At 40.1% G+C, this 22,774-nt stretch overlaps 2 protein-coding genes across 3 annotated transcripts; one reads left to right on the forward strand and one right to left on the reverse strand.

Annotated features, from left to right (window-relative positions):
* The first annotated feature begins 79 nt into the window (after window positions 1-79).
* ak3 (adenylate kinase 3) lies at window positions 80-7,079 on the forward strand. Its single transcript, XM_057818220.1, has 5 exons — window positions 80-359; window positions 2,064-2,183; window positions 3,439-3,611; window positions 3,768-3,886; window positions 6,135-7,079. Exons 1-5 carry the CDS (start codon window positions 212-214, stop codon window positions 6,244-6,246), a joined length of 672 nt encoding a protein of 223 aa, XP_057674203.1. The 5' UTR covers window positions 80-211; the 3' UTR covers window positions 6,247-7,079.
* cdc37l1 (cell division cycle 37-like 1) lies at window positions 3,966-22,733 on the reverse strand. Of its 2 annotated transcripts, XR_009061049.1 has the most exons (8): window positions 22,409-22,733; window positions 18,500-18,802; window positions 17,462-17,549; window positions 16,884-16,999; window positions 16,353-16,475; window positions 15,962-16,096; window positions 5,737-9,712; window positions 3,972-4,623 (listed from the first exon to the last, which is right to left on the reverse strand). XR_009061049.1 is itself a non-coding variant. In XM_057818219.1 (7 exons), exons 1-7 carry the CDS (start codon window positions 22,484-22,486, stop codon window positions 9,596-9,598), a joined length of 960 nt encoding a protein of 319 aa, XP_057674202.1. In that variant the 5' UTR covers window positions 22,487-22,733; the 3' UTR covers window positions 3,966-9,595. The 2 variants fall into 2 exon arrangements, 1 of the variants encoding a protein (XP_057674202.1); XM_057818219.1 differs by having other exon boundaries at window positions 3,966-9,712.
* Between the last annotated feature and the right edge of the window lie 41 nt (window positions 22,734-22,774).

The raw sequence follows: 22,774 nt of genomic DNA on the forward strand, positions 1-22,774 counted from the left end.
TTTTGCATATGAATGTACCCCAAAGGAAGCTCGTCCAGCCAGCTAGCCAGGCAGCCAGCCTCCAATCCGCGCCCACTTTCGTGACGTCATCCACTTTCCTTGCCATCATCAGGCAGGCAGGCAGGCAGGCAGGCAGGCAGGGCCACTCTTCGCTTCACCGAGCATCCAGGAGGACTTTCCAATCCTCCAAACTCAAAACGGCATAGTCGATATGGTTGTTCGGGGGATTTTCCGTGCAGTCATTATGGGACCACCCGGCTCCGGAAAAGGGACAGTGTCTGGCCGGATAAGCAAAAGTTTTGGACTCAAACACATCTCCAGCGGTGATATTCTGAGATCCAACATCAACGCTAAAACTGGTAAGGTTACTTGATGCACGCTTGTAGATGAAAAAACAAACAAAAACATGCACACCCACCCGTCGTTTGTGCTCACAAAATAGGGTGGACTGCGGTGATAAGACTGCCACCACTCCTTATCTGCTTATCTGGAACCTACACTGTGAAGTAATCAAACTGGTTTGCTGCTTCAGCTCACTGGGAATAGTTACGTGTTTGCACTAGAAACACTTGGCCCAACATCGCTTGACTGAACTTTGAAATAAGGCCTCTTTGACGGAATGATTAAAAGAGTTGTAAAGATAAGAAAGACAGTAGACTTGATGATTGAGCAGAAATGTCATTTGTGACATATCCGTTGCTTTCTCTACATAACTAAAACCTTCTGCTGTGCGGCATTCAGTATAGTCAATTCCTTGCCCCGATGCTATTTTGCTTCGGCTTCAGACTGTTACCGCCCTTTAAAATTCCTTAAGTCACATTATTGCCCCCTATTCATGAATAAAACCAGGTATTTCTCTGGTCCATGTGTATTTTGTTAAAACCACAGTACCTGGATGAAACCTATGCAAACGCTACACATAATGTATAAGGGGGAGCAGACTTTCAAATCCCAAATGGGATTGTGAGCAAAAGTTCAAATAAAAAAGGTCCTTCCATCCATTTTCATTAGTAAGGTCACCAATGAACTGCAGGTGCTGCTGATGACCTTGGGGGAAGAGGAGGGAGGCGTTCCATTGCTGATCAATACAGCATCTCTACAAACATGCCTAGTGACAATTTGGAATATCCAATTTAACCTGCATGATTTTAGAATGGGGGAGGGAGAGAGCCAGAGTATTATTCTGTAATACAGAGGGAGCCATTGTTTGCCAAAAGAGATCATTAGTTATGCCGTTGCAAATGATCCAATGCCACTCATTTGAAATGACAAAGAGTAACAGGCAAAATGAAAAAGTGCTCTTTTGCTCAATGGAAGAAGGTAACAAATGTGTCATGACATTTTGAAGTGGTCTTCTGTGAGCCCCCCGATGTGAAATATGTGCTTTGGCTTAATAAAGTTTGGGAAACATTGCCCCGGTTCAACAATGTTGCCAAGCATGTGCTATCGAGTGTAAAAATGGATTGTTTTTCATTAACAGTGTGCAAAGTTCCTTTAGGAATTTCTTATCCTTTTGATCTCCCCAAAATGTCTTGGGGATAAACAACTCCACTGTGTTGAGACTAGACAGAAAAAATGTGTTTACTGCCTGGCATCCAGTATACACTATACTGTATTTTACATGATAGTATATTCTCACTCAATGGATGCTTTTTACCTTCTGTTGAATTGTGCTGCAAGCTACAAATACATTTTCTTTTGCCTTGCCTGTCTTCAGTTATTCAATGACGTATTAACTTGAAACAATTGAGGGAGCGGCGCACTGCCTAAATGATTAACATTGCTGCCTGACATTCATCCATTCAAAATGAATTGGATTGGAGGTCTGTGGCCGTCAGTGGCAATGAGTTCCTTTTGGGACATTTACTCCCACTGAAAAGGAAGAATGACTCCGAATCAACAGAAGGTAACCTGTAGTGTGACACCTTTTTTAAAAGGACATACCGATTCTTGTTGGGACCATTTTGGGCTACAAAGTATTTCCATATTATTTCCTACCCCTGGTAAATAGCAGCTACTGTTTTGCATCATAGTTTTTCTTCTTCATTCTTTCTTTGTGTCAGAGTTGGGCCTGCTGCTGAAGTCGAGTATCGATAGAGGTCAGTTGGTGCCCGATGACGTCATGTCTCGTCTCATCCTCACGGACCTGCGGGCGATAGAGCGGCGCAGCTGGCTGCTCGACGGTAAGAACATCCAATGTATTGCTACGAAACCTACACACTTTTCCCAATACCACACGAATGCAAGGCTCTTTGGACTTTTTTTTTTGGTACATATTCTGGTGAATTCTGGTGCAAATTTGAAAAGACCGAGCATGGAACACTTGGACCTTTTGCCTTGATTGATGAAGGTCATCAGGTGTTTTCAGTGAAAGAAAGGCACTGAGGTCTAGAAAGAGATTCCAGCTCAAATAAGAGATTGGAGCACTTTCAAAGACAGCACTGATTTAGATTGGAGCACTTTCAAAGACAGCACTGATTTGACGTTTTGATGTTTGCTCTGTTGTTCTTTGTTTCTTCAATATTAGTTGTTCAATTTTTGGGTCACTTTTCCTAACCGGCCAGGGACTAGATGAGATGTAGCATTTGGCCAAATGTGGCGTATTTACTTGTATATGTTTATGAGTTCTTGGTTTGGAAAAGCCTATTCAATAAAGTGAAGGAATGCAGAAAGCAAGGGATTTGAGGTCTGTACGTCTATTCCTGTCTTGCACAAATATCAGTGAAATAGGAAGTTGCCTACCAGCCAATAAGGGGGGAGGGGTCAAATTCAGCACTTTTTTGTGTCCGGATGAAACTCTTTGTCTCGTCGAATTAACAACAACAAAAAGTGACGTACCTCCATGATCTAGGAATCTGCTTGATAAGAAATAAGATATACCACATTTTGAGGGCTTCTATGTTTTTTAGCCATTCTGGATAAAAATGCTATAGACGACTTGTTCCTCTGACCTAGAAAGAAAATGGTAGTGAGCTGTTTTCTATTATTTATGTTTTGTACCTCTGGCACCTGAACCGGGAAGCAGCCTTGATATGACAAATGTTCAACCATATGCGGAACATCATGTGACCAAACAGGTTTGTAGGAGTAACATGAAATGGTACCATGCTGCTACAGTATTTTGTCATCCACCATCAACTGGGACTGTGCCTGCCAATAGGAAGTTGGAACAAATTGACCACTTGACCAGGATAAAAAGGCAAATTGGAGATAACTGCCTCTTTCTTCTACGTAATGTCTGAACCTGGCAGGAAGTAGCCTTGGAAATGGAACCCGTAACCGTTTCCTCCGAGGTCAATGAACACGGATGTTGCCTGCCAAGTGCCAACCAACTGGGAGAAAATCCTTTTTTGTTAGCCGTTTGAGTCATGAAAGAATTCACTCATCATCTTGTCAAATATCTGATTTTGTTTTTTTGTTTGATTCATCTGACCTCAGGTTTCCCTCGAACAGTCCCCCAAGCGGACTTTCTGGATGAAGTCTACAGCGTGCACACAGTCATCAACCTCAATGTACCTTTCCACACCATTAAAGAGAGACTGTCATCTCGCTGGACTCATCTTCCCAGTGGAAGAGTGTACAACGTTGATTTCAACCCTCCTAAAGTGCCTGTAATTTCATCTCTTATTATTTCTACCGGTAGTTTTGTTTTGGAAATTGTTTTAATTGGGTCACAATTGAAGACCACAGCTAATCCACATTGAAATAACTTGTTGCTAACAAGCGACGCCTAGCCCTTCAACTGTAAATTGTCGCATTTTATTCAGGGTCGTGACGATGTCACCGGGGAACTTTTGGTCCAGAGGGACGATGACACGCCAGATACAGTAACGAGGAGACTGAAGGCCTACCAAACCCAAACGGAGCCAGTCTTAGAATATTACAGGTATGCCCATAGATTGTCTGTATTTGAATCATCTAATAAAGGCCCGCCCGCCCGCCCGCCCGCCCGCATTCATTGTAAGGCAGGAAGTAAAACCGAATTCAAATGAGAAGAACTGAAAGCTGTTTAAAAAAGATCTTGTTTTCAAATCACAAGTATTGAAACCATGAGTTCAGTTTATTCAAACACAACTGCTGTGAAGAACTGTATTAGAAACTGTAGACAGAGAAATAACAGATGAAGTCAAGCTCATTAGTAGATGTGGTGAGGTTTTTTTTATTTTGAAGGTGTTGCACGTCAGACCAGCTACAACATTACGAGTGTCACTTTGCGACACCGCACAGAGAAATAAATGAGTCCAAATGGCCAGATGTATTGCCTACTATTTTCAACAGCGCTAACATTTTTGCTCCTTGGTGGACATTCCTCACAAGTGTTTTCCTCATTCCTCAAGGCCATCAGAAACATAGTTGACCTTTTATCAAGACCCAAAAATGGACTGTATTTTTCCGTTCAGATATAGGAATTGTCATTTATGGTGCATGAAATCACTGCTCTCAGTCATACAATAAAACGCAAGTGAAATTTTCACTTTTAGCTTGATGCAAATGAGTGCACAGACATCGAGCGAGGGCCATTAAGGATGAGTTTGTTATGGGTGAACAATCATGATCATATTATTTGTAGTAGAAATCCCAACATGCTCTTATTAGGGATGTCCCGATCCCATCTTTTTGCACCTGAGAGAGGACGAGTCACCGGATTTAGACAATGTGCCGATATAGAGTGGCGAATTTGGACATTTTTCAACAAAAGTTACAAACATGTTACAGTATTGATTACAGTACTTTATCCGGGAGTGCTGTGGAGTATAAAACATGTACAGTATGTATATGGCGGAAAACACTCAGGTGACTTGAAGTTCCGCTCTGAGATCCCCAATTTGGCCAAATTTCGAAATTGTCCTATATGCATGTGTGATACATCATTGGATAGCTTCAAATCTCTATTTTCCATGGGAAGAAAAATTTGGAACAGGAGGGCATTTAAAAAAAAAAAAAAATGTAACCCCTAAATCCTAACTCAAGGTGAGAGCATGAGCGAGTATAATTAAAGACACCAAGATTTTAACGAGATATTATCGCGTACTTACCTTGTTTTGATCCACAAACTCCACGTAGCATGTCTCACCGAGTGTCAAGACACAGCTGCGAATGGCCACAGATGGACTTTTTGGGGATTTTATGGGTGAAACACAGTAATATAACAAGGGTCGCGATGCAGAAATCGCAGACATCAAGGAGTGGTCAAGATTTTCTTTGTCAAATATTTACTTTTTTTTTCTCTCCATGATTTGAACTCATCATTCTAAGCTAAAAATGACATTGTGAATAATATATTTACTTACCTTCTTTTTATGAGGGTTTCCAGGGTAAAACGGACGAATTAAAAATGGTTCGGGGACTTAATGTGCCATGAATCTTCTATGGCAGCATATAGACCGATTGTTCTATCAAACACAACAGTTCTTTTGGCTTAAAATACACCAGTTATTTTTAAAAGGGGTGCAAGAGCAGAAACTGCTTTTTCAGCCTTGTCTGTGTTTTCTGCCATATACTTTTCTTTTGGCAATGCCATCATATTTCTGGAGTATTATGTTACTTTTTAGCCCTTTCAAAATTATTATTATTATAATATTGGTAGTAGGCATAATCCATTCCTGGGTAAAACTGGCCATCATCATCATCATAAAACCATTGCTAATTAGAATTTAGATAGAGGTGCATTGTTTTAAGGTGAAGATTTTGAATAAAGGTATTAAAATGGGGAGGAAAAAAACATGTTATACTCACCATTAATTCGAACGACACAATTATTTCCTGTATTCCTGGGATTGCAGTTTTTATACTGCTATTATCGATGACTTTATTGCTTTTGTGTTTGCTGGGTTTTCACCAAGTTCTCTGGTGTGGTATGGTGTGGCGTCCTTAAAAACACAGACGCTTGGATCATTAAAATGCTGTCCCTTTTGAATTCAACTATATGACTTCAATGGCGACCACAGCTCCAAAAATGTGCTATACTAAAATCCAAATATTTGACATGCACAGTTCAAATATTTAAAATAAGACCTTTCTGTTTCAGAATTTAAAAGTGGCCCTCACACAGAAATGCCCATCTACACTGTATACAATGTAACAAAATAAGTGACATACCCCTATTATGATTGTTAAAGCTATTTCTTTTGCAGGAGTAAAGGTGTACTGGAGACATTTTCTGGGACAGAAACCAACAAGATTTGGCCCCACGTTGAAGCCTTCCTCCACAAAAAGCTCTTTGTGCTGAATCAGAAACTTTTATAGCGGCAGCTGAATGTACAACTGTATTTATGAATACACAGACCACTGAATTTTGCTGTTGTCATTCCACATTGTGCCTTAGACAGTTAGAGTTTGCACAAACGAGTCTTATTTAGCCGACCGTCAAGTAAAAAATGTTCTTAAATCTAAGAAAGAAAAAAAAAAGTTGTATAGTTTGGCATGAGAAGCGTTTCTCATGACGTAAACCACTATTAAAAGGGAACGTGCAATGCTCTTCCATAATAATTCACTCCAGTGCCTTTGAATGTAGAACTTGGATGTTGACAATTTGTGAGCTCCAGAATATTATATGTATAATAATTGTATTTTATACAGTTTAAGTGTCAATTGTTTGGAGAAGCACAATACAGGACCTTTGTCTGGTGCCGTCATTGTATTAAGAGCTGCCTTGAAATGGAGATGTTCCTCGCGTAATCACGGGCATGAACAAAATTGTGTTTTAAGTTTGAATACAAAATAAACGTTGATGCTAATAACTTGGTTGACCTATGAGTGTGCAAGATCTAGCATAAATGTAACCGACCACGCGTCAACTCAATAGTTGCTTAGTTTCGCCAATACGTTCATCTGTGCCGAACACCCTGTGACAAAGATTGGTCAACCTCAAAGAGAAAGAAATTCACACTTTCATATTTATATATCGGAGGCCGAGCCATCGCTGAGAGTTGAACGATTGTCTTTTGGAGTTGTAAAATTGGCTAAAGACTAGTCCGGGGTGTTTGCTGCCTGTCGGCAACTCGCACGTGAACTTATTATTGCAGAAAACGGAGGGAATTTTCCCAGAGTACAGTGATGAAAATAAACACAACAGGGCTTTTCGTCATGGAATATCATTTAATGCACCATCTACACTTCAAAATAAACACACTGAAATGATTCTATAGAATTTATTATCTGGAAAATAGATAGCTGGAAGCCTGAGCAAACAAAGTCATTCCAATACAAATAACCTTCAGACGGTTCAAATAATAAGCTTATCATAAGCCTGCTTGTAGGAAAAAAACAGTGTTCAGAATTGCGCATGATTAGGAACGCAACTAAAAATAAATATAAAGTGCAGTACACATTCGGATGCAAAGCTCCTTTCTGCATACGTCGACTCGAAGAGACTTGAGCCCTTTACATTCCTGCACTTTTCCATAATCATGTCAAAAGTCAACTGGAGATGTTGATATTCAAATCATTCATTTTGTTCATATGTAAAGGATGACCAATTCAAGGGAAAGACAAGACCTTCATGTGAAAGGCAGTTGGTCAAAGTATGCAAACCATGACTTTCTTAGACCTCTGATATTGAGAAAATAATGTTCAAACACAAAAAAGCCACATTTTGTGGCCACGTACATACACATTGATAGACCCTATGAGAGTCTATCGCCGATGTTAAAGTCTTTCTAACATAAGTGTATGGGTATTAAAGATGCCATCTGGAATACTTCTTATTGGGTTGGCTAAAATAGTACTAGCATTGATCAAATAAGTTGAATGATCCATTATAGGTTTCAGCAGGTGCCAGTAACGATTTACAGTATGCAATGACCATATTTTTGGGACTATAAATCGTACTTTTTCCAGAGTTTGGCGGGGCTAGTGACTGGCATACAAAGTCCGCCATCGGGAAAAAGAAGTCTGGTTGTAAAATAAGTAGGGCTGGCTGGTGTCACTACTGTAAACGTGAACTGTGACCCTACACGAACACAGGAAAAATATGCATGGCTTGGGTGTCACGGTGCCTTTTTCTGACCATACTTAGACGAGAAAAATGTGTTCGGTAGTAAAACAAGTGAGGCTCGGAGGTCCCTGGAAAACGGAAAAAAAGCCTAAACACACATTAAAAACGAAATTCACCAACCCAACACACTGACAGCCTAGAGAAGGTTGCTCTAGAGTTGGCGGCATTGTTCAGAAGTGATACTGAAGATGAAATGGATTTGGTAGTGATTGAGAGAAGGTTAAACAAGTAATGTTGTTTAGGCTATAGTGAACTGAATCATTTTTAATATGGCTTAGGGTTGAAAAACAAAACAACCTTGTAAAGATGCCCATTTAGTTGTTCTTTATTCTGTTATTTCGATAATGTATATGACGGAAAACACTCAGGTGACTTGAAGTTCCGCTCTGAGACCCCTAATTTGGCCAAATTGTCCTATATGCATGTGTGATACATCATTGGAAAGCTTCAAATCTAAATTTTCTGAGGGAAGAAACATTTTGAACAGGAGAGCATTTAAAAAAAAATTTTTTTTTTTTTTTTAAACAGCAAAACCCTAACTGGAGGCAAGAGCACGCGAGAGCATAATTAAAGATGCCACGATTTTAACGAGATATTACCGCGTACTTACCTATTTCCGATCAAAAAAAATTTTTTTCCTCTCAAAATTTTCTTTGTTTTGATCGATTGTTTATCATCTAAAATATTTGGGAAAATGCGACAATAGCTAAGAAAAATACAATTAAGTGACAGTTATGAGGTAGATATCTGTGACTTATTTACAGACACCATTTTTTTTTTTTCATTTTGATGTCATTTGTTTAAAAGTTTAAAATATGCAAGTTTTTTAAAGTTTAACATTTTTTTTTTTTTTTTTTTTAAACTAAATATTAAGCGTCAATTAATGGTTCTGAGCTAAAAATGACAGAAATTTCGAATAATAAATTACTTACCTTCTTTTTATGGCTGGGTTGAAACAAAAGCAGCTGCGCAACGTCTGTAAATGGGGTGTCCAGGGTAAAATGGACAAATGAAAAAGTTCGGGGGCTTCATGCGCCATGAATCTGCTATGGCAGATAATAGACATATTATTCTATCAAACACAACAGGTCTTTTGGCTTAAAGTACAGCAGTTTCTTTTAAATAGGGGTGAAAGAGCAGAAACTGCTTTTTCAGCCTTGTCTGTGTTTTCCGCCATATATTTGCTTTTGGTCTCCGACTTCAATGAAACTCTCCCCAATTACATTCCGGTGTGACTACAAATTTCCCCTCACCTCTTCACTGTGGATTTTTTTTGGGCTGGATTCAAAAATGTTTTTGATCAGTCCTACCAAAAACCTTAACAGGTTTTTATTCAAAATGATATTTTAGCTCTGTACCATCTTCAGTTGACTTCTGAAAGAATGATTACTATCCACATGTGCCGAATGATCTCTAATTTATAGGGAACCCTTGTAGCACAGAACTCACCTTTTTTCTTTTTGTCTGTTCCGATGACCAATTGCGGCATCGGAGATGTGAACTAGAGCTAATAGCGGTCATCTCTATGCCCGTTGTGTTTCGCTGTCATTACGAAGGGCTTCAAAATGGGCAGAAGGTGAAGAAAGGCAGCCGGGTTTCCTAAGAGGTTTCCATCATGCGTGTATCATCACTTTCCGTAGCCTCGTCCTTTGTCCACCGCCCCGTGCTTATCAACAGTCCATCTTCTAAACAGCGCTTGGAGGTGTACTCTGTCACCTGATTAAAAAGTAGAACGCTTTAGTGCTCCTTGGTCGGTTTGAAGACTACGTGTTCAATCAATAAATAGCAGCAGAATTGTAAGAACAAATTAAAATTAGATAGAGAAAAAAGGTTCAATGGGCAAAAAAACCTCAACATCATTCCACTAGTCAGAATTATCAGAGTAAAATTGCATTTGTAAAAATAAACCCAACTATATGGATATATATATATACAGTGCTGCTCAAAAGTTTGTGAACCCCCTCAACATTTTGGAATTTTCTATTATTTCAACCTGATTTCCTAATCAATCAATTCAGTAGTTTTTTTTTTGTTTTTTTAACAGTTGTGTTGTCGAGACTAAATTAAAAAGAGTTTTCATCAACTGATGTAGGTGCAAAATTCAACTGTTTGGTCACAACCAAAACCGCCATGTCTGGCGAAAAGTCAACACTGCATACCACCAAAAGAACCTTCTCCCAACAGTGAAGCATGGAGGTGGGAATGTCAAGATCTGGGCTTGCTTTTCATCCTCAGGACCTGGACAACTCCACATAGTCCAGGGAATCATGAATTCTGAGGAATATTGTCAAATCCTAGAACATAACCTGACGCCATCTGTTTTGAAGTTAAAGCTTGGCAGAAGGTGGATCATGCAACATGATAATGATCCAAAGCATTCCAGCAATACAACCAAGGAATGGCTGAAAAAGAAGAAGATTCCTGTTCTGGACTGGCCCAGTCAAAGTCCTGACCTAAATCCCATTGAAATGCTGTGGCGGGACCTGAAGCGAGCAGTTCATGCCAGACGCCCATCAAACCTCTCTCAACTGACTGCGTTCTGCAAGGAAGAATGGGCAAAAATCCCCCAAAGTAGATGTGAGAGGCTGATTAGTCACTACAGAAACCGTTTGGTTGAGGTAATCTCTGCAAAAGGAGGCGCAATATCCTATTAACTGAAGGGGTTCACATACTTTTGCACACATGATATCTGAGTTTTTCTTAAATCAACCACTTTTGTTAAATAAAGAATGACAATATAACTATTTCTTTTGTTTCAGTCCATTATTTGGAATGTCAGTATTGTGGATTTGGGTATAACTTAACATTTAATAAGGTTATTTTAGTTTTTTTTTACAAAAAATCTGACCATCGCTGTGGGGTTCACAAACTTTCGAGCAGCACTGTATATATATATATATATATATATCTACACACATCAGAGGTTGCGCTAGACATTTTCGTTGTCTGTCATTTTGACTGACAGGGTCATAAAAATCCGGTCATAGTCTATTTTTACCCGTCACTTAAATTTTTAAAATGATAATGATGACATATTCAATAGTATTTAGTTTTCATTCATTTTTAATCAATATTGTAACGCTTGCTTGGCGGCGAAAAATTAGACACGGAAGTCGTGGTATTTTTCTCCCTTTTTACTCTGCTTACCGCCAACAACTCCGCCCCCAAAGAAAAAGAGACAACGATATAGACCCCAATCACCAACGACACACAATGATCTTAATTGTGGTTGTCAGCCCAAAATCTTCTAAATATATATTAAATGCATCTTACCAGATATAAAAAGACTACTACATAGTCTGTGGTGATCGTTTGGTGCCCAGATTTCTTGTCGAATTACAGCAGTCCATCTCGCTCTCATCTTCGCGTCTCTCAGAATACGGTAGAACTTCAAGTCTCTCCGTCTATCTTCTCTGTTACAGCAACCAACCGCCACACACGCCTTCACCATTTTGATTATTAATATTAACGAGCAGAAAAACACGCCGTAATAGGAGGCATGTACGTAGCGGTAATGTATGAACATGACGGGCTGACACACAATATGGCGGCTCCGGTCAGGGGGGCGGAGTTGTGACGTCATGTGATTGGGGTCTATACACAGGCGGCAATCTTGTCCATCAATTAGATGACGCGCTGGCACACCGGGTGCACCAATAAGAACCTCGCGTTGATGTGTCAATCACGGGGCCGCCGCCAGACCCCGGTGAGGCTACAATATTCTGACAGAATAGCCAACGACGTCATGCATTAAGAGAGACAATAGCTAATTAATATGCTAACTCGCCACCCTGTGGTCTGCGGTGTGAATTGCAACCTGTCAAAAAGACTGACGGACTTCAGTTTTTTTCCGTCACCGTTTTAAAAAACCGGTCAACGACGGAAAATTTCCGGGCAACGCGACCCCTGATATACATATACAATTACACAATGAAGAAAAAAAAACGGATGAGTAGGGACATTATTTAAAAAATAAAAAAAAAAACAAAGAAAAATTCTTGATACTTGAACAAAAATTTGCATTTCAGGAGAGTAACGTCCAAATTTCATGGAAACAAAGCTTAACAAAATATCAAAATTGAAAAAATATAACAGGAGAGATGTCATTTTACAAGACAAAAGTTGGGGTTTTACAAGCTAAGAAGTATTTTCCGCAGTATCAGGCACACCTAAAAGCCTTCAATTTTCCCAAACGCTGACATTGCTTATTACAATCCAATGCGCCTTATAGAAGGATTTATATCGTTTAATCGTGGCATGACATTCCCTTTGGCACAGTTCCAGCTAGTGGATGCATAACCCAACCACTACTACTACTACTACTACTACTGCGCCTTATAGCGGTAAAATACTGTCTATGTAATACTATAGGTTGTGTTAAAATGAGTATTACTGTTGACTTCTTTGGTTGAATTTGACAAACCATTAGATACAATTTAGTCACATTGAGAGTATGAAAACAAACAACTTTTTTTGTATGTCGGCTTTTGTTGGAATTTTTCTGTGTGTCGCCTGCAAACACCTTCACAGTGTATCGCGCAGATGAACATGATATTAGAAACATGGAAGAGTTAAGGCCATGACTAGGGGATTTAGCAGCAGTTGCCTCGTTAGAGGATTATGGCAAAATCTTTATGTAACTGCCGTCTGCCTCTTTTCGGTTCACGTGCCATGCCAACCGAACAGATTTGGACAGACACTCCGACCGAGTAGATGTGAAAACAGAGAGAGGCGAGGAAGCAAGGCCAGCTCGGTTTCCAACAGGCCGGGTTGCATTCCTTGGCAGCCAAGTTTTCTTCCAAGCCACAAGGGGCCAACGGAAGGGAAAGAAAGAGGACACTTTTGCACTTTTGTATTGCAGTTTGACAGAAACCTTCCTAGCGCTGTCTTTGATACACAGATAGGGTTTACATACGTAGCAGCTTTTAGAAGTTCTACTCCTTTTTGAACCACGACAGGGGGGAAAAAATTGTCACGCGTGTTCCGGTGAGCCGAGCAATGCGCAGGAGGAACAGGGAACTTAGGGAAGGCACTAAGCCAAAGAGAGACTGACATTGACAGCTTCAAGTTTGTTTTGGCAAGTGAAAGGCAGGTTCTATTTTTCATCATACTTTATACTTGACCTTTTTCTCGCTCATTCAATACTCTTCTCTCTGGTGTGTCAAATTTACAATACATATGTTTGGCATATCTTCAAAAATGAAAAAGATGGTAATCATTATTCTATTGATCATTAGCACAACGGCAAACACGTCTACCAACTCAAAATAGTCAAACTCATTAGAAATACAGGGTTGCTCACAACCGAATAACCTCATCTCCAACGTGATGCATTGGCGCCATCTTATGCTTCAGTCTTCAATGACGGTAGAGTATTTCTGCATCACGTTTCCCCAAACCTTTTCAGCTCAACACGCACATTCAACATTTGGCTGAAGTCACAGCCGATGATGCAAACCATGACATCAACATATGTTTGTAAACTAATTCCAAAGAATGTGGCGCTTTCCACGATCAATAACAAAAGACAACCAAGACCTCGCCTACAAATTCTATTCTCCTTATTTTTTCAAACTAGTTCGTAGGGGCTCGTAAAAGTCACTAAATATAACAACAATGTCACTAGGGTTGGGAATCTCTGGCATGAAGCCGATTCGATATGTATCTAGATACACAGGTTACGATTGGATTAAAAAAACGATACAATTTTACGGCCGAGCGATTCGATACAGTGTAAGAACAATACGGTTCGATAGAGTGAAAACGATACAATAGTAAATATTTGTTTTGTGTGTTTGTACAGTATTTTAAACACGTTTCTAATATAGCAAAATTAAACAACACAATGTCATACCAATGTTATGTTGTATTTTTTTATGAAAAAGGCTTACTATATGACCGTCATTTTGTTGGATGGGATTGATTATAAAATAAAACTCCAGTGACAGACAACAATAAAGTGCCGTAATTCAATTACTGTATTTCCTGGTGTTTTTAACACAAGAGGTAAGTCATTTAAGTGCAAACTTTCAACGTAAACATATTACAAACAAAAAATATTCATTATATGCAGCAGCTCTAGAAAAAAAAAAAGAATGAAACCTGCTAGTGTTATCAGAAATAAATAATAAATTATGCTTTACGACTGGTATAATTGGGGGAATAAAAACATGGCATTTTAGACAGACAGGTCAATAATCATTACTTTAACTTAATACACAGCAAAGTCATTCACTTATGCCTGTGCTTCCTCATTTCTTATTCCTCATCACTGTCAATATCTTTTTTGAAGGGCAGATTTTTCTTGAGGAAGATCAACTAATCCACATGTTCATGTTTAGGTAGACTGCGTTTCGTGGAAAAAATATGCCGCCCTTTCCACCATCGTAGTGGGTTATTTTTCAGGGTTAAAAACTCACAATCTCTGTACCGCTCCACACTTGACACAAGCTCTGTCCCATGCAAACAGATCTGGCTGCCTTCATCACTTCAAAGTCCGACTTTTGTTATCCTGGGTGCGTTGAAAATCAATCGCTGCACGTCGCTGGCGTCGGTCATCACACTGTCCATTGTTTTAGCATGTTGCTTCGTTGCCACTGCTAATTTCGTTTTGGGCTGTGAAGAAAATGCTACGGAGCGTGCGTTACAGCGGTTTCGTCAGCTCTCGCGTTGTTATGACACGCCCGTGACGATCGGGTAATGACGGCGACTAGTAGCGGTTCTGCCGAAATGCACGGGAAGTTGAGGCAACCACGACTGTGAGTAGTGCTTGTCCATATTATATCATGCGTGCGGTCTCGATCTAAGTGTGTGCTGTGTGGTGAATGATGCGCACTTGTGTCAGCAGCATGTGAAGTAAAAGCTAAATTATTATCATATTAAGCAATGCATTGAACTAGGCATTAGAAGCCGATTCTTGTGCTCGCGATAGCCGAACTCTATCTCTACTATCGGTTCATTGAATATTTACTGGCTAATTACTGTTGAATGGTAACTTTACTATCGATACATCTGTATCTCTCACCTGGAAAACCGGATATCCGGTCATATCAGTTTCTAGTTCTAAAGCTTAAATGTTACCAACTTGGTAACACAGAGCGCCGAACTGCTCCTTTTGTTTCCCAGTCTTCCCTGTTGGGGTTTTTCCTTGCTCTTTTGGGGATGTCTAGTCTGTCCGTCAAACATTTGTCGTGAGTAATACCGTCAATAAATGGGACTTGACTTGAATGGATCCAACTCCAACAACAATGTATTGTGACAGTGTGAAAACTGGATTTACAGTGTTTACCAATGTCATTTTCATGGTAGACACACCACAGGCAAATTTAGATTCAATAAAATGTCTTCGTTTGTGCTGCTATCACTTTGAAAATATTTCAAATTCTTTCATAGGTCCATCTGAGGTCAACCAGTCCCCAATTTTGATTCAAAATGGCAAAAAAGGGTGTCAATCGTTTATGCTTCATTTGTGCCGTAAAGATTTTCGTTTGTGCCGCTATCGTTTTTTTGTTTTTAAATATTCATTTTGAGTGATGATGTCACGGAGCTCCCCATTTATTGCAAAATGGACTGGTAATACTACATTCGTGCTGTAAATAAGGATTCCTTTGTGCCGCTATCGTTTTAGAGATATTCATTTTGAGGGATGACGTCACTCGCAAGCTGACAGAGCGTACCGACTCACTCTATAATAGAGGGCCGTGCCGTCCGTAGCGCAAACAATTCCCGGCTCCATTTTGCAGTACTGGGAATTGGGGCGCTTGGGGATTTACTGCAAAATGGACCCGAAGGGATGCCATTCGTTTGCGCTAGATGTTGGGACGCCCCTCTGTTATCGAGAGAGTTGGTACGCGACGGAGAGGCAATGAATATCTCAAAAACCATGTCTAACGAAGCGCTCTTTTTATGAGAGTACTGACAAAAACAAGGTCAAACTTGCACGACGGATACAACAAAATCACTCACTTCTTTGGAGCCGGGTCTGTAGTTTGTGCCGTTGTTGGGCGGACGGGTCGTGTTATTGGGGGCGTGTTCTCTCACTCGGCATTTGAAGGCCTCGAGCTCAGTGTGGAAGACTTCCAAGTAGACGTCTTGTCCTTCCTTCATCGTAACAGAAAGAAACACGCAATTGGAATGAGCTATGCTAGTCGTCCAATAAGGCCCAGCTAGTCTCATGCGTCCAGAACTTGACTATATGTGTACAAAAAAAACCACAAAGTGGGATCAAATTAACTTAACTCTCTGTTTAGATGAGAGGACTATTTTTACTTAAGAAATATGAATTATCAACAACATTTTTTAGGCTGATAGCGTGTTAAGATGATGGATAAATACCCCTAAGTGGACATTTTCTTACTTTGGCTTTTAGGAAGAATTGCCTGAAGCAGCCTCTGGGGTCCTGTCGAGAGTTTGACGCCATCTCCAGTATGAACTGCAAGACTACAGCTTGGTGAGCAACCTGCTCCATTAGTGCTTCCTTCTAAAGGAAACAAAATAAGGGGATGTCACTGTGGCTCCCACAAAACGGTGCTGGATTTCTTCTGGAAACTCTTTCATCATATTGTCATTCCAATATTAGCAGAGAAAAAAAGCAATCATTTACACTGGACCTTCCCTTTTAAAAAAAAAAAAAAAAGTTTTTAACATCATTATATTTTTCATTCCTAATTTTGTGGATTTCAAAAAACACAGCTCCAGTCTGTAACAGAACCGTTGAAGTCTAATTATTCTGACCAATGTGGGGAAAAGAAAAAAACCCAAATTCAGCTAACTGGTTTTTGCAATTGAAAATAGTCAACCGCTGAGAATACTATGGTGTTCTGCCGTAAGAATTTTGGGGAAACTCAGACCAAAAGCATGTATGGAGCTGATCGATGAAACACATTACCCCTTCTTGCTGCAGTGTGAGGCACCAGAAAAAGAGAAAGTTGGCCGTCTCTTCGCAGATAAACTCAGGCTTTTCTGCAAGGAATCGCTGACTGTCGTCCCATCGCCGCAACATTCCTGGAAATACCCCGAAATATACACAGTTTTTTGTTTCTAGAATCTCTGACATTTTTGGGGGGTAAGATTGTATAAGTACGGCACATGTTTATGTGCCGATACAGTATTTGTCTGACTCTCCATTTGAAAAATGGTCCACATTTGTAAGGGAAACTGCTATGCGAAAATTTCAAGGTCAATGATCCAGGTGTTGACTACATGCATCAATTCAATTTAGCATTTCCAAATGTACCGTGTCATTATCAGTTTGAAAAGATGCCGCTCCCATTCACCTTTCCTGTTTACTTCTGTGAGCTGCTATCTGTCTGTGAAGCTCTCTGGAGTCTTTTTGATGGCTATTAAAACCTTTGACTTATTGAGTGCATTGAATGTTCCCAAGTGAAAAATCAAAACATCAGTACATAGCAGCAAAAAAGCAATAACACAAGGTCACTTAAGTTCCTCATTTTGAATGTCACTTACCAAAATGTCTGAGGTCTTGCTCTGAGTTGTGCAGAGTTGCTTTGCCTTGTTCTGCTTCTCCTCTTTCATTTTGGACATTGATGATACTCTGGTGGAGAGACAAAATGTTGACAAGCAACCAAAATGACATGAAAAATAATGAAACATCTGACAGTTGAGTAAATGTCATACTGAGGCACGTATAGCCAATAAGTCCTATTCATAGTGATGTCACCCAACTTCCAGGTTAGCTAGCAGTATCTAGCTCAGTATTTCTTCAATGGGGATTGTGTGTAATCCAACAAGTCATTTAAATTCCAAAGTTAACGTGAATAATTATTTCCAATAATGTTATCTGTCTTTTATGCTTTACCATTTAGAAATGATCTTAAATTTGCCTGGGAATTTATGCTATAAACCAATGCTAGTGATGTTTGCCTGTATGGGTCACAGCCTTATATTTGTTAACTTTTATTTAGAATGATGTTTGTTGTTGTTATTATTATTTTAGAACAATAGAATAGTAGAATTATTGAATAGTGATGGAATCATCCAAAGTAACCGTACCAAAGGATTTCCTGTTATCATTTTAGCTGAAATGTGTGACCGCACACATTTCTGTCGGTGGCTTTGAACCTTTCTCACATTAAGAGCCAATATTTATTTGCCATTGGATTAGATGCATGATGATTGCTCATACATTTATATTAAAAGGAATATATAACAAAGTGAGGCTTTACAAACAGGTAGGTTGCTAGCATGACTTCGCTTCTATTCCCACCTAATCTAGAAATGTTTATTACAGTTATATTGGAAATAGACAACATATTGCATTGTAAATAACATTCATCTTCATTACTGTAGACCTTTCGTTTTTTCACGGTGGTCCATATAAACGGAATCGTTTCACACTCCTATCGGCAAACCCGGAAGACGGTATGTGAATGAGCCCCATTACAAATTTCATGAGGCAGGTGCTAATGACTTGAGGATTTCCACTATTTATGGCACAGCTAAAGGACTACTAGCTCTGAAAATCCATTCTTCTTTTACACTCACTTTATCAAAAACATCCCAACTTCCTTCCGCACCCAGCACGGGCCCTCGACTGGGTTCCTGACCTCCCAGCATGCTCTCCTTGCGGCGCCACTCCTCTTCGCTATGCGTCAGCTCATTGGGACTCGTACGAGTCCGGGCGTGTTCCTGCTCCAGGGATTCGGAACAGTGGAACCTTAAAGCGCAAAGGCGGTCCTGGGCTTCGGCCAGCATCCAGCCGGACACCGCGGAGGTCATCGAGCAACCCGGCTGCCGGTTCTGGTGCGAGGATGCCTCGGCACAACCGCAGAGCTGAGGTAACAATTTCTGAGGACGGCAACCAGTATATGGTTATTGACCAGTATCGAACTGTGTATTCAACATGCATAACGACATGCTCCCGACCGCACAAGACAAAAAAAAAAACACTGTTCCGTACATCCCTTTAAATTCGAGTGTCGGTTTACATTACTGTATTTAATTAGAGTTGTCCAATATTATTGCGTAGTCGATAATGTTAGCCAATAAAAGCATTTTAAAATGATATTGGATAATATCAAAATTGTTTTTGGGCCATTATGCATGTTGCCTTCAAAGTGAATGTAGAAGCCTTCTGGCTTTGTACAAGGACTGGTCACAGCTTAGTGCGGCACTTATACGTATTGACTATATATATATATATATATATATATATATATATGAATACGTACTGACCATAGCATTAGATGTTTCCAAACTAAGATGCTTGGGATTTGCCATGTGAACATTATCATGATTAAAGTATACAGTGGGGCATCACAATACAATTAGCCATAATATGTTAAGTCCACTACCGCATATATCAGTATCGCTTTGATATCGGAGTCGGACAATATCGGGATATTGTTTCTCGGTGAAAAAGTCATTATCGGACAAGCCTACTATATAGTATAGTCCAAAATGTTAGGCACACGGCTTATCGCTTCGGAACTCCAAAACCATCACTTCTCGGCTACTCCACCTGCCTCTGAAAGGATGTAATTAGAGCTGAAACGAATACTCGAGCAACTCGAGTAACTCGAGTTTAAAAACTGATCCGAGTAATTTTATTCACCTCGAGTAATCGTTTATTTTGACAGCTCTAAGCATCACGTTTTGCTCGGACTACTTTTAATGCGGGACAACGCGCTGATGTCACGTGCGTAGAGGAAGAAGCAAAAAAAAAAACTTACTGCAGCCGACAACCGCTACAAACGACGCCGACGTTGCTAAATACTAGCCCGCTCATGCTACGTTAGTTGCAGGTGGCGTCCAGTGAGTCTCATAGAGATCACATGTATGTTGAACTAGATGCGCAATGACAGACTAGGCCGCGTCTGGGCAGCGTTAGCAAACAGCCGCCATCTTAAAGCAGTAGAGCGCTAAGCGCTAATAAAGAGCGCTAAACGCTAATATACTGTATAAGATTAACGTTACTGTCACTACTAGCTCACCTTACGTTAGCACTGCGGAGGGCTAGGTTTCAATTAATTAAGACCGCTTTCGATGCGTGGCTAACGTGTCTTACATACAGGCTATAACATAACATAGCGTTGTGGAGTGATGAGCGTGTCAAATAAAAACTCAATAATGCTAACTATCAATTTTAGCTCAGTAATCATTGCTGGATAAAACACCAAGTAGCACTAGTCCCTGATGTGCTCCAATACAGCCTGTATCATACATTTATTTTGAACAGTGCAAAAACTCAAAATCCTATCAGGACTTACAGTTTAGACTAACTTAAAACTTAACTAGAACTTAAAAATGACTTGACACAAATAGAAATTTAATTGAAAAACGTAGGAAAAAATCCTAACTTTTAAGTGATGTGTGTTATCAAGCGTAAAGGCATTTTTAGGTGTGTTTATATATATATATATATATATAATATATATATATATATACTTTTTAAAAATAAGATCTAAAGGTTTTTTGAGTGAAAGCAGTGAATTAGTCATTTTTTAAAATTCTAGTTACATCTGAGATGCAATTGTTGGCTGTTTTCAACAATATACATCAAAAATAAAGACATTGATTGACTGAAAATGATAAAATGTCTTGTTTTCTCATGTATATCTATAATTGCTCTTCACCTAAAAATATATTTGTTTTATCCGATTACTCGATTAATCGATAGAATTTTCAGTCGATTACTCGATTACTAAAATATTCGATAGCTGCAGCCCTAGATGTAATACACACTTTTCCCCCTTCGGCACCCCAACAGAATACATAAATGCACGTGCCTGATGAAAACATGTGGATGCTTCAAAACCATCCAAGGAAAAGTCGTGGCAAGCTTTGCTAAGCCATATGAATAGATGTGGAAGAGCTTTGAATTTGACACCTTTGCTGTGACTCACCACAAAGTATTTTGAGCCATTAAAGCTTTTAGGCATGAATGACCGCCTCCTTCCGTGCTTTACCGAATAAATAATCTGTTTTAACAGTCTGATGTCAGTGTGGGAACATTCGGCAGCACCTGAGGGAATTAAAGAGGCTTTCAAGTGCAATATGGACCATAGAAGTCACAGGCAACTGTTCGTAATGATCCTACATGGGGGGGTCGATACACGCGCAATCACTTAATTGTTATTGTTGGTATATGCCACTGTAGAACGCAGGTAGCAAACGCTAAACAAAAACAGGAGCATGTGGCTAAGTGTCATGCTGCCCACTTTAAATTTTGTTTTGACCGAGTCAGATATCAGGCAAAATGAACGATTAGCTTATATATGATCTTTATTCCGGAATCTCACTGTGGGTCCATAGCACACACACACCAACAAAGAGGAAAAGAATACCGTACATACGGAGACATAATAATAAAGTGACTGGAAAGGAAAAAAGAAAACAAAACAGAACAACAAGGAAGCACTGGCTATCAGTGCACAACAAACAGGCTTTTGTGCCAATGGCGCCACAGGCTCGAACTAAATCTAAAGCCCATTGTAGGGTCTGTTAAATTCATTATAATATTATTTCCAGACTCATTTAGCTGACACATGAAGCTGTACATCAATTTTCTTAAAAGCGCCTTAAAAGGTGGGTAATCCAGAGCTAACAAATAATTGACTGGCACTGTACCATCTAGGCACACGCAGTAACAGCCTCAGGGCATCATTGTGGGCTACATTTAGCCTCTGCATGGATTTAGCTGTGTACCTTGACCACAGGTGAGCAGTGCAAAACAGTGTGCAGTATGCCTTAAACAGCGAGGTCTTAACGTGGGGGGAGCACATTAAAAATGTTCTTTTAAGCATATTTGCCTGTGCATAAAGTTTACAACATTGACAATGAATATCCCTGTCATCCGACAAGTCTTCAGATATGAAGTGGCCGAGGTATTTAGCTTCATTGCAAATATTCATAGCTATTTTGCCAAGAAAGAGCAGAGGGAATATAGCCGCCCTATCTTCTTTAGAACGGACAATCATGATATTACTTTTCTCCGAGTTATATTTGAGGTCAAAATGATCGCCAAATTCGGAACATATCGAGAGTAACTCCTGCAAGCCAGCACTGCATGGGGAGAGCACCACCACATCATCTGCGTACATAAAATGGTTAATGACAGTGCCTCCTACAACACCTCCCGAGTCGGCTGGATAAATCATCCATGAAAACAGTGAACAAATATGGAGAGAGAATTCCTCCCAGTCTCACAGCATTACCTACTTTAAAGCAAGCAGAGACCGAGCCACCCCATTTTATGCGAACAAGTTGATTAGCATACCAGAAGGCCAGAATACGGATTATGTATTTGGGCACCCCTCTTTGTGCCAACATAAGAAAAAGTTTGCTGTGATTGATCCGGTCGAAGGCTTTCGATGAGTCAATGAAGCATAAAAACAGTTTGCCTAGATTGGAAATGGTCGAGCTGGTTGTTGCTAGCGAGCGAGAGCTACCTACCTGCTGGTGGGGGCAGCATGCGTCCGTTTCGGGGGACTCACTGTCGGACTGCCCGTCGTTGCTGCTCCGCCACTCCATCGCTGCTAATGTAGCAGCTAGCTTGCTAGCTAAGGAGCAGAATGGTATCAAAATGTGGGATTACAATTGATTAACTCGTGAGGAGTTTAATCTCATGGGCAACGTGAGGCGCTACATCCCCACGACGTAGTTTTCTGTGGAAATTGGATAACGCAGTGGCTGCAGTAAACGACATCGGCGAGGACTACAACATAAACTAAGTGGCACTGTGGCAGTGGCAATGCTACTGCTACTGCAACTGTGTGTGTGCGTGTGTGTGTAACGACCACGTGGGACAGTGGCAAGTTT

This window comes from Corythoichthys intestinalis, chromosome 17 (genome assembly GCF_030265065.1).
Source record: "Corythoichthys intestinalis isolate RoL2023-P3 chromosome 17, ASM3026506v1, whole genome shotgun sequence".
Lineage (NCBI taxonomy): Eukaryota > Metazoa > Chordata > Actinopteri > Syngnathiformes > Syngnathidae > Corythoichthys > Corythoichthys intestinalis.

Bases quoted from the DNA above. Each gene is read 5' to 3' on its own strand.
- ak3 (XM_057818220.1), top strand. From the start codon at position 212: ATGGTTGTTCGGGGGATTTTCCGTGCAGTCATTATGGGACCACCCGGC. The intron at 2,184-3,438 runs GTAAGAACATCC...ATCTGACCTCAG, and splicing joins GCGCAGCTGGCTGCTCGACG to GTTTCCCTCGAACAGTCCCC. The intron at 3,887-6,134 runs GTATGCCCATAG...TTTCTTTTGCAG, and splicing joins CCAGTCTTAGAATATTACAG to GAGTAAAGGTGTACTGGAGA.
- cdc37l1 (XM_057818219.1), bottom strand. From the start codon at position 22,486: ATGGAGTGGCGGAGCAGCAACGACGGGCAGTCCGACAGTGAGTCCCCC. The intron at 18,803-22,408 runs GTAGGTAGCTCT...TGCCGTCCTCAG, and splicing joins CATGCTGCCCCCACCAGCAG to AAATTGTTACCTCAGCTCTG. The intron at 17,000-17,461 runs GTAAGTGACATT...GGGTATTTCCAG, and splicing joins GCAAGACCTCAGACATTTTG to GAATGTTGCGGCGATGGGAC.